A 12708-nucleotide genomic window follows, 5' to 3' on the forward strand; every position below is an offset into this window, starting at 1 on the left:
GACCATATACCGATGGCTTTGTATTTGGTGATGTCTTTGGGTTATACAATTAACATATACCGATGGATTTATATTTGGTGATGTCTTTGGATTATACAATTAACATATACCGATGGCCATGTATTTGATGATGTCTTTGGGTTATACAACTAACATGTACCAATGGTTTTGTATTTGGTGATGTCTTTGGGTTATACAATTACAATGTACCAATGGTTTTGTATTTGGTGATGTCTTTGGGTTATGATAAGAGGAGTAGAAAGTGCCGATGGATTTGTATTTGGTGATGTCTTAGGGTTATACAATTAACATGTATCGATAGTTTTGTAGTTGGTGATGTCTTATTGTAAGAGAAGTAACATATGTCGATGGTTTTGTATTTCGTGATGTCTTTGGACTATATAAATAATATGTACAAATGGTTTTGTATTTGGTGCTGTCTTAGGGTTATACAATTAACATGTACAGATGGGTTTGTATTTGGTGATGTCTACGGTATTTTCAAGTATTTTCTAAGTGAACTCCAAGGAAAATTCAAATCGGAAAGTCCCTTGTCGAAAAGGCACAGTCATTTCCTTATAAAGAATGTAAAACTATTCCTTTTTTCGACTCGATCAGGGGTGGGGGGGGCGGGGTGTTGCAGCTGAATTTGTAAAATTTATAACCTGGCCGGGTAAGATTAGAAAATAAATAACTTTGCGCAAGACAGGGTGTGTTTATGCCTCACTATCTTCTTTTTTTTCAGTTTCGAGGTCAATTCGCAGATGTTTTTCTGATTCTTTTCATTATTTTTATTATACAGTGAAACCTGTCCAAACCGAACACCCATGGAACTTTGTGTTTTGTTCGGTTTTCACAGGTGTTCGGATTGTGCAGGTAAACGGAAATGGACAGCAAAATAATTTAGACACTGACGACGGACACCAAATAATACACCAGACGACGGACACCAAGTAATACAACAGATGACAAGTATTGTCGTGTTGGTTTCAATATAAAATAAAATAAAATAAATTATATCAAAAAGTTATTTTATAGATGCAGAAAAAACAATTACAATTTTTAATGATCATTAAAGTGCAAGTTCAAACTGTTAATCGATCTCATTGTAAAGAGAAATAATTATCCAATGTTGTCTGACGTGTAGCTAGTTTGCTTTTCACAATCAAGTCCTCGGTCATTGAAATCATTTGTTCCGTTTGATCTAGGTAACGGCTATCCTTAGAAGTAGAAAACTTGCGCAACTTTGTCAATAAATCCAAAATTTCAGTATGGTTCATATCGGAACCGGGTTGAACCTCTGTTGGAATGTCTGTGTCAACATCTTCGTCGGATTCGATTAAAGTATATCTAGTAAATTCCCTGATTAAGTCCGGTTCCCTCTCACTGTCAAATGCTGATTCGGTGGCCAAATTGTCATCAACATCGTCAGCTTCTGTAATTTGTATACTCGGATCCCTTGACCCTAATTGTTCCACTAAATCGGCTAACGGTATGTCGTCATCCGGGTCTTCAGGCTCATCTACATTTGTTGGGGCCTTTACGGGGAATCCCGCATCACGAAAACATGATTCAATTGTTGTGGATTTAGTTTCGTTCCACGACTTCTTAATCCAGTGAATGGCTTTTAAAACGTTTATTTCTTTGCACAGTTCAGTAACTGTATTGCAGTTGTCAATTTGTGGCAGTAAATGTTTGATCATGTGCTTTCTATATCTCGCTTTAAAGGCACGAATAATACCCAAATCAAGTGGATGTAGTTTAGAAGTCGTATTTGCTGGGAAAAACTTCAATTCAACATTACTAAGCTTTAGATTGTGCGAGTGAGAAGTTGCATTGTCAAGGAAAATACCGATTTTCCTAGATTTTTTCCACATGTCCCGATTAATGTCCTTTACCATTTCAGTGAAAAATGTGCTATTCATCCAGGACTTTTTGTTTGCCTTCAAAGTCACAGGAAGCGATTTAATATCCAAATTGCGAAAACATCTAGGTTTATTAGCGTTACCAATGACTGAAGGTTTTAGTTTCTCGCCTCTGACACTACAACACAGCATAACAGTAAGCCTTTATTTTAACATTTTACCCCCTTAAAATTCTTTCCCACGCTCCGCTAATGTCTTGTCAGGATGGGCACGAAAGAAAAGGCCTGTTTCATCGGCATTGAACGTATCACTTGGGTCATAATCTTTAAAAATATCGGCTAATTTACTTTTAAATTCTGCAACAACGTTTCAATTCACATCAGCACTTTCCCCGCAAACTTTGAAAAATTCCAATACCGTATCTTAAACGCCAGCTTTCTAGCTATCTGTTTGAGGCTTTAAACTCGGGCAAATTTAGCTCCTTTGCGAACTCCAAAGCTGTTTCCTGTAAGATAGGTCCGCTTAAAGGAATGTTCTTTTCACGAGCACCTTTAAACCAACGAAATAGAAGTTCATTCAAATCGAAAAATTTACTTGAACTGGCATGACGTTTCCGCTTACTTCCTTTGTTTTCTTCGTATTGAGTACGATATGTATCTTTACGTTTAAGAATGTCACAAACAGTAGCTTTCCCGATCCCATACTTTAAACTTAGATCCTTTTGTGAAATTTTTGGAACTGCCTCCGAATCTTTAATTAAATCCATTTTGTTTTCTATAGAAAGTTCCTTTCTTGCCCTTTTAGCATGTTTAGGCGATGGAGAAGGTTATCATTTTGGTCGAATTTACGTTTCTTCTTAGTTTCATTTTAACACTGCATTCGTAAACATGTACAAGCTAATTAGTTTATAAAAACAACTCATCATTAAATTAAAATTTAAATACCCTCAAGGGATCCTCTGCAAGCATATGATTGTTAAATCACTCATGCATATCGTTGTAAATACTTACATTGTTTTGATTGCTATTGATCGATTTTGACAGGTAAATTTTAGATACAAATTGACTAACGGGGCTTTAAATGTCGTTCGGAATTCGGTGTTAGCAGGATTCGGTTTTATCAGGTTAAAATAACGGTAATTAATAGAGAAATGTTACGGGACTTTAGAAATTGTTCGGTTTGACATGAAATTCGCTTTTATCAGGATTCGGTTTTAACAGGTTTCACTGTAATAATTAAAACATTGTACATTGGATGAACACTTCTGAAATAGGAATCACATTATACTGTAATGAGTTCATTTCTAAGCAACTAACAAATTGCATTTTAAAATTTTTCAACGTGGAAGTTTTGATTTGGTCACATGTTTCAGTCAATCAGTAGGTTACAAAGACAATGTTTAATATGTATTACCTAAAATATACCAACGCGATAACTCTTTTACGGTTATATAAATTTCAATAAACACAAAATATAATGTTGAACCTTTTAACAAAGTAATGTAGCTATCCACTACAAAAAATATATTTTCAAAGTCTGTGTTGCAAATAGAATTACAATGCTATATGCAAATCTATTTCAAGACTTGACTGTGCCTCAATAGAGAGGCTTAAGATACTGGAGGAACATTCACACTCATTCATTCTCGCTGTGTTGAAGACAAATTGGTGGCCTTCAGTGTTCTACCTCAATAAAGAGGTTTAAGATACTAGAGGAACATTTAAACTAATTCATTCTCGCTGAGTTGTAGACATATTGCTGACCTTCTGTGTTCTACCTCAATAGAGATGCTTAGGATTCTAGAGGAACATTCAAACTCATTCATTCTCGGTGTGTTGCAGACCTATTGGTGGCCTTCTGTGTTCTACCTCAATAGAGAGGCTTACGATACTAGAGGAACATTCAAACGCATTCATTCTCGCTGTGTTGTAGACCTATTGCTGACCTTCTGTGTTCTACCTCAATAGAGAGGCTTAAGATTCTAGAGGAACATTCAAACTCATTCATTCTCGCTGTGTTGCAGACCTCTTGGTGACCTTCTGTGTTCTACCTAAATAGACAGGCTTAAGATACTAGAGGAACATTCAAACTCATTCATTCTCGCTGTATTGAGACCTACTGGTGACCTTCTGTGTTCTACCTCAATAGACAGGCTTAAGATTCTAGAGGAACATTCAAACTCATTCATTCTCACTGTGTTGTAGAACTATTGGTGACCTTCTGTGTTTTACCTCAATAGAGAGGCTTAAGATACTAGAGGAACATTCAAACTCATTTATTTTCGCTGTGTTCCATACCTATTGGTGACCTTCTGTGTTCTACCTCAATAGAGAGGCTTAAGATACTAGAGGAATATTGAAACTCATTCATTCTCCCTGTGTTGCAGACCTATTGATGACCTTCTGTGTTCTACCTCAATAGAGAGGCTTAAGATACTAAAGAAACATTCAAACTCATTCATTCTCGCTGTGTTGCAGACCTTGTGGTGACCTTCTGTGTTCTACTTCAAAAGAGAGTCTTACGATTCTAGAGGAACATTAAAACTCATTCATTCTCGCTGTGTTGTAGACCTATTGTTGACCTTCTGTGTTCTACCTCAATAGAAAGGCTTAAGATACTAGAGGAACATTCAAACTCATCCATTCTCGCTGTGTTGCAGACCTATTGTTGACCTTCTGTCTTCTACATCACTAGAGAGGCTTAAGGTACTAGAGGAACATTCAAACTCATTCATTTTCGCTGTGTTGCAGACCTATTGGTGGTCTTCTGTGTTCTACCTCAATAGAGAGGCTTAAAATACTAGAGGAACATTCAAACTCATTCATTCTCGCTGTGTTGTAGACCTATTGGTGGCCTTCTGTGTTCTACCTCAATAGAGAGGCTTAAGATTCTAGAGGAACATTCAAACTCATTCATTCTCACTGTGCTGTAAACCTATTGGTGACCTTCTGTGTTCTACCTCAATAGAGAGGCTTAAGATACTAGAGGAACATTCAAACTCATTCATTCTCGCTGTGTTGCAGACCTATTGGTGACCTTCTGTGTTCTACCTCAATAGAGAGGCTTAAGATACTAGAGGAATATTCAAACTCATTCATTCTCGCTGTGTTGCAGACCTATTGATGACCTTCTGTATTCTACCTCAATAGAGAGGCTTAAGATACTAAAGAGACATTCAAACTCATTCATTCTCGCTGTGTTGCAGACCTAGTGGTGACCTTCTGTGTTCTACCTCAATAGAGAGGCTTACGATTCTAGAGGAACATTAAAACTCATTCATTCTCGCTGTGTTGCAGACCTATTGGTGGCTTTCTGTGTTCTACCTCAATAGAGAGGCTTAAGACACTAGAGGAACATTCAAACTCATTCATTCTCGCTGTGGTGAGACCTATTGTTGACCTTCTGTGTTCTACCTCAATAGATAGGCTTAAGATACTAGAGGAACATTCAAACTCATCCATTCTCGGTGTGTTGCAGACCTATTGGTGGTCTTCTGTGTTCTACCTCAATAGAGAGGCTTAAAATACTAGAGGAACATTCAAACTCATTCATTCTCTCTGTGTTGTAAACCTATTGGTTACCTTATGTGTTCTACCTCAATAGAGAGGCTTTAGGTATTAGAGGAACATTCAAACTCATTCATTCTCGCTGTGTTGCAGACCTATTGGTGGTCTTCTGTGTTCTACCTTAATAGAGAGGCTTAAAATACTAGAGGAACATTCAAACTCATTCATTTTCGCTGTGTTGTAGACCTATTGGTGGCCTTCTGTGTTCTACCTCAATAGAGAGGCTTTATGTATTAGAGGAGCTTTCAAACTCATTCATTCTCGCTGTGTTGCAGACCTATCGGTAGTCCTCTGTGTTCTACCTCAATAGAGAGGCTTAAGATACTAGAGCAACATTCAAACTCATTCATTCTCGCTGTGTTGCAGACCTATTGGTGGCCTTCTGTGTTCTACCTCAATAGAGAGGCTTAAAATACTAGGTGAACATTCAAAATCATTCATTCTCGCTGTGTTGCAGACCTATTTGTGACCTTCTGTGTTCTACCTCAATAGAGAGGCTTACGATTCTAGAGGAACATTAAAACTCATTCATTCTCGCTGTGTTGCAGACGTATTGGTGGCCTTCAGTGTTCTACCTCAATAGAGAGGCTTAAGATACTAGAGGAACATTCAAACTCATTCATTCTCGCTGTGTTGTAGACCTATTGGCGACCTTCTGTGTTCTACCTCAATAGAGAGGCTTAAGATAATAGAGGAACATTCAGACTCATTCATTCTCGCTGTGTTGCAGACCTATTGGAGGTGTTCTGTGTTCTACCTCAATAGAGAGGCTTAAAATACAAGAGGAACATTCAAACTCATTCATTTTCGCTGTGTTGTAGACCTATTGGTGGCCTTCTGTGTTCTAGCTCAATAGAGAGGCTTAAGGTACTAGAGGAACATTCAAACTCATTCATTCTCAATGTGTTGTAGACCTATTGGTGACCTTCTGTGTTCTACCTCAATAAAGAGGCTTAAGATACTAGAGGAACATTCAAACTCATTCATTCTCAATGTGTTGTAGACCTATTGGTGGCCCTCTGTGTTCTACCTCAATAGAGAAGCTTAAGGTATAAGAGGAGCTTTCAAACTCACTCATTCTCGCTGTGTTGCAGACCTATTGGTGGTCGTCTGTGTTCTACCTTAAAAGAGAGGCTTAAAATACTAGAGGAACATTCAAACTCATTCATTCTCGCTGTGTTGTAGACCTATTGGTGGCCTTCTGTGTTCTAGCTCAATAGAGAGGCTTAAGGTACTAGAGGAACATTCAAACTCATTCATTCTCGCTGTGTTGCAGACATATTGCTGACCTTCTGTGTTCTACCTCAATAGAGAGGCTTAAGATACTAGAGGAACATTCAAACTCATTCATTCTCGCTGTGTTGTAGACCTATTGGCGACCTTCTGTGTTCTACCTCAATAGAGAGGCTTAAGATAATAGAGGAACATTCAGACTCATTCATTCTCGCTGTGTTGCAGACCTATTGGAGGTGTTCTGTGTTCTACCTCAATAGAGAGGCTTAAAATACAAGAGGAACATTCAAACTCATTCATTTTCGCTGTGTTGTAGACCTATTGGTGGCCTTCTGTGTTCTAGCTCAATAGAGAGGCTTAAGGTACTAGAGGAACATTCAAACTCATTCATTCTCAATGTGTTGTAGACCTATTGGTGACCTTCTGTGTTCTACCTCAATAAAGAGGCTTAAGATACTAGAGGAACATTCAAACTCATTCATTCTCAATGTGTTGTAGACCTATTGGTGGCCCTCTGTGTTCTACCTCAATAGAGAAGCTTAAGGTATAAGAGGAGCTTTCAAACTCACTCATTCTCGCTGTGTTGCAGACCTATTGGTGGTCGTCTGTGTTCTACCTTAAAAGAGAGGCTTAAAATACTAGAGGAACATTCAAACTCATTCATTCTCGCTGTGTTGTAGACCTATTGGTGGCCTTCTGTGTTCTATCTCAATAGAGAGGCTTAAGGTACTAGAGGAACATTCAAACTCATTCATTCTCGCTGTGTTGCAGACATATTGCTGACCTTCTGTGTTCTACCTCAATAGAGAGGCTTAAGATTTTAAAGGAACATTCAAACTCATTCATTCTCACTGTGTTGTAGATCTATTGGTGACCTTCTGTGTTCTACCTCAATAGAGAGGCTTAAAATACTAGAGGAACATTCAAACTCATTCATTCTTGCTGTGTTGTAGACCTATTGGTGACCTTCTGTGTTCTACCTCAATAGAGAGGCTTAAGATATTAGAGGAACATTCAAACTCATTCATGCTCGCTGTGTTGTAGACCTACTGGTGACCTTCTGTGTTCTACCTCAATAGACAGGCTTAAGATTATAGAGGAACATTCAAATTCATTCATTCTCACTGTGTTGTAGATCTATTGGTGACTTTCTGTGTTCTACCTCAATAGAGAGGCTTAAGATACTAGAGGAACATTCAAACTCATTCATTTTCGCTGTGTTGCTGACCTATTGATGACCTTCTGTGTTTTACCTCAATAGAGAGGCTTAATTTTTTAGAGGAACATTCAAACTCATTCATTCTCGCTGTGTTGTAGACCTATTGGTGGCCTTCTGTGTTCTACCTCAATAGAGAGGCTTAAGATACTAGAGGAACATTCAAATTCATTCATTCTCGCTGTGTTGCAGACCTATTGGTGACCTACTGTGTTCTACCTCAATAGAGAGGCTTAAGATACTAGAGGAATATTCAAACTCATTCATTCTCGCTGTGTTGCTGACCTATTGATGACCTTCTGTGTTCTACCTCGATAGAGATGCTTAAGATTCTAGAGGAACATTCAAACTCATTCATTCTCGATATGTTGCAGACCTATTGGTGACCTTCTGTGTTCTACCTCAATAGAGATGCTTAAGATTTTAGAGGAACATTCAAACTCATTTATTATCGCTGTGTTGTAGACCTATTGGTGACCTTCTGTGTTCTATCTCAATAGAGAGGCTTAAAATGCTAGAGGACCATTCAAACTCATTCATTCTTGCTGTGTTGTAGACCTATTGGTGACCTTCTGTGTTCTACCTCAATAGAGAGGCTTAAGATTTTAGAGGAACATTCAAACTCATTCATTCTCGCTGTGTTGTAGACCTATTGGTGACCTTCTGTGTTCTACCTCAATAGAGAGGCTTAAAATACTAGAGGAACATTCAAACTCATCCATTCTTGCTGTGTTGTAGACCTTTTGGTGACCCTCTGTGTTCTACCTCAAAAGAGAGGCTTAAGATACTAGAGGAACATTCAAACTCATTCATTCTCGCTGTGTTGCAGACCTATTGGGGACCCTCTGTGTTCTACCTCAAAAGAGAGGCTTAAGATACTAGAGGAACATTCAAACTCATTCATTCTCGCTGTGTTGCAGACCTATTGGTGACCTTCTATGTTCTACCTCAATAGAGAGGCTTAAAATACTAGAGGAACATTCAAACTCATCCATTCTTGCTGTGTTGTAGACCTATTGGTGACCCTCTGTGTTCTACCTCAAAAGAGAGGCTTAAGATACTAGAGGAACATTCAAACTCATTCATTCTTGCTGTGTTGTAGACCTATTGGTGACCTTCTGTGTTCTACCTCAATAGAGAGGCTTAAGATTTTAGAGGAACTTTCAAACTCATTCATTCTCGCTGTGTTGTCGACCTATTGGTGACCTTCTGTGTTCTACCTCAATAGAGAGGCTTAAAATACTAGAGATACATTCAAACTCATTCATTCTTGCTGTGTTGTAGACCTATTGGTGACCTTCTGTGTTCTACCTCAAAAGAGAGGCTTAAGATACTAGAGGAACATTCAAACTCATTCATTCTTGCTGTGTTGTAGACCTATTGGTGACCTTCTGTGTTCTACCTCAATAGAGAGGCTTAAAATACTAGAGGAACATTCAAATCATTCATTCTTGCTGTGTTGTAGACCTATTGGTGACCTTCTGTGTTCTATCTCAATAGAGAGGCTTAAGGTACTAGAGGAACATTCAGACTAATTCATTCTCGATGTGTTGCAGACCTATTGGTGACCTACTGTGTTCTACCTCAATAGAGAGGCTTAAGATTGTAGAGGAACATTCAAACTCATTCATTCTTGCTGTGTTGTAGACCTATTGGTTACCCTTTGTGTTCTACCTCAATAGAGAGGCTTACGATTCTAGAGGAACATTCAAATTCATTTGTTCTCGCTGTGTTGCAGACCTATTGGTGACCTTCTGTGTTCTACCTCAATAGAGAGGCTTAAGATACTAGCGGAACATTCCAACTCATTCACTCTCGTTGTGTTGTAGACCTCATGGTGGCTTTCTGTGTTCTACCTTAATTGAGAGGCTTAAGATACTAGAGGAATATTCAATTCATTCATTCTCGCTGTGTTACAGACCTATTGGTGGCCTTTTGTGTTCTACCCTTTGGACGGGTTGTTGTCTCGTTGACACATTTCACATTTCCATTCTCAATGTTATCATAAGCTGAACATAAATAAACTGACAACGCCTTGTCTGAAAAAAAGAAAAAAAGACCAACAGACAAACAATAGTGCTCAAAACACAACATAGAAAACTAAAGACTGAGCAACACGAACCCTACCAAAAACTGGGGGTAATCTTAGGTGGTCCAGAAGGGTGACATCCGTCATGTTGCTCATGTACAAACCCGTTTATATGTCTAATTCGGTAAGAAACATTCAGGAAAAGGGGTGGGATTGCAGTTACGACATTAGGGACACATTCATTATCATCTGTAAGAAGGATATTCCATACAGTAAAATAACTCGTGATGGCGTCCGTAAAACTGACGAAATGATGATTTTAACTTCACCACTTGGAACTCTTTGTTTATTAGCTTCCTTTTGAGCAGCAACCCTCTATCAAGGAAATCATTATAGGAAATACAAGCACTGGAATATAGTATGAACTGGAAGATATATACTCAAAACTTGTTATAAGAAAATTAAGTATGATAATCCTGGTGGAACAGAAGAGATGATTTTAGAAATTGATAAATCAATCCTTCTCTACTTCGGTATTAACATTAAAAAGAACGATGACAATCTTTCTTCTTATTATTAGATACCTTAATCTGAACATTCCTTATAGACTGCGATAAAAAACCGTGTCGTCAAACGTATACTTCTTACACAAACACTATTCAAAAAGAGTTATAAAGAAGAACGACTGACAACGACATTCCATTCTGATTGTGACATAGTCTAGTATAATAAAAAAAAAAATGAAATTTTTCAATTATAAATTTAGTGTGATACCAATTACGGATGTGTTGTTTAACTAGCCCAAAAGTAAACATTTTAACCAATTATTACTTTTAACAAGTTATTTGCAATATATCATCATTCAAAATGCCATAAAACGATCTGAATATTCAAATTTTAAAACAGACCTTGAAAATATTATTCTTACACTTACATCATTTAGCTTAACATTGGAAAATGTATGTAAGCAATACTAAAACCAGTTTTAAACAGCTTTACATACCCCATTATCACTTGTCCATGATGTTTATAGAATAAAGATGTACTTCCAGTAATACCCCTTTTTGGCCCAAAAATATAGCAGTTTTACAAAATTGTTAAAATGTAATCTTTGAGCTATTTATTGCAAAGTAGAATACTTCTGTTACATAAATCTGGGCTGGTTTTTTTTACAATACGATGCACTTGTATTGATTTATGAGTTTGACTGTCCCTTTGGTATCTTTCGTCCCTCTTGTATTGGGTATTACCATCATTAAGTCATGTAAAATTACTGAAATCTTCACAATTTTAGCATTTGAGGTAATTTTTAGACGTTTTTTTGTCTGAAATGGAAGTGGTCGCATTCGTGTTTATTCTTAGTATTTAAATGTTAGTTGTATTTGATGATAACACATAACATATATAAAGGTTGAGGATGAACACGGATGCGGCCACTTTCATTTTTGACAAAACCATCTAAAAAGTGACCTATTATGGCATATTTGATAGATTTTCAACAGTTAAGCTTAAATTTGAGCGCCTTTAATGACTAAATCAGTTAAAATCATTCACATAAACTAATTGAATCTGCTAAAGTAGACACTTACGTGTTTAAAAAGTGTCCAAAATCTTTCATCAGATGATACTGAAATTTGAGGCCAAAATTAGCCCTTTCCGGACCTACTCCTTTACTGATTAAATAATTTGTTGATATTACCAGGCTGTATGATATGAACAGATCTGCGAGTACTCTCAGTTCTGTTCATTCATTGTGTCTTTTTGTGTCGGGATGTATTTTTGTCTATCAGATGAGTTAAGCCTTTTTTCAACTGATCTTATAGTTCGTTCTAATGTTGTACTGTTATACCACTGTCCCAGGTTAGGGGAAGGGTTGGGATCCCGCTAACATGTTAAACCCCGCCACATTATTTATGTATGTGCCTTTCCCAAGTTAGGAGCCTGTAATTCAGTGGTTGTCGTGTGTTTATGTGTTACATATTTGTTTTCGTTCATTTATTTTTACATAAATAAGGCCGTTAGTTTTCTCGTTTGAATTGTTTTATATTGTCTTATCCGGGCCTTTTATAGCTGACTATGCGGTATGGGCTTTGCTCATTGTTGAAGGCCGTACGTTGACCTATAGTTGTTAATGTCTGTGTCACTTTGGTCTTTTGTGGATAGTTGTCTCATTGGCAATCATACCACATCTTCTTTTTTTATATATTGAAAATATTTTGAACAGTTGACTCTTCTTGAATACTTGTAAGTTATTTGAATCCTCCAAGACAAAAAATACAGGCATTTGTTGTTGACTTGCTATTATTGCATGTCATCACACATCTTCTGTTATTGCTTTTTTCATGTTAATTATATTTTTTGAAGATATTGATTGAGTGCAGATTATTTAATTGTTTTGAAAAAGTTAACTGCAACTGTTCGACAAATGTCAAAAAATGATGTTTCATTAATTTGGTTCAAAATTCACGCTTGACCCTTTCATACAATGTAAATTATTTTGTATTCAAAAGCTTTACACAACACCTGGTCCAAAATAGTTCCTAGGAAGAACAACTGCAATCGACACTCATATGTTCTTCGGTCAACATCATGCATTGGTTGATTGCCACAGCATATATATGTCGTAAATGTCAAGCGAAGTTTTCGCAATCTTTGATCTATATAAACTTGAATACAATGGAATAGTCGTCTTACCTGTGGTTTTACCGATTGTTTACTATTCTATATAGTGCCATATTGATTGAGTCTAAATTAGCATGACTGGTGATGAATGGATATCAGGAGACGTTTTCCAGCTAC

At 37.2% G+C, this 12708-nt stretch overlaps 2 protein-coding genes across 2 annotated transcripts; both read right to left on the reverse strand.

Annotated features, from left to right (window-relative positions):
- Positions 1–1103: 1103 nt before the first annotated feature.
- LOC139493057 (uncharacterized) lies at positions 1104–1901 on the reverse strand. Its single transcript, XM_071281198.1, has one exon. It carries the CDS (start codon positions 1899–1901, stop codon positions 1104–1106), a length of 798 nt encoding a protein of 265 aa, XP_071137299.1.
- A 406-nt stretch (positions 1902–2307) lies between these two features.
- Positions 2308–2631, reverse strand: LOC139493058 (tigger transposable element-derived protein 4-like). Its single transcript, XM_071281201.1, has one exon. The coding sequence runs from the start codon at positions 2629–2631 to the stop codon at positions 2308–2310; it is 324 nt and encodes a 107-aa protein (XP_071137302.1).
- Positions 2632–12708: the final 10077 nt, after the last annotated feature.

Source organism: Mytilus edulis, chromosome 10, assembly GCF_963676685.1.
Source record: "Mytilus edulis chromosome 10, xbMytEdul2.2, whole genome shotgun sequence".
Lineage (NCBI taxonomy): Eukaryota > Metazoa > Mollusca > Bivalvia > Mytilida > Mytilidae > Mytilus > Mytilus edulis.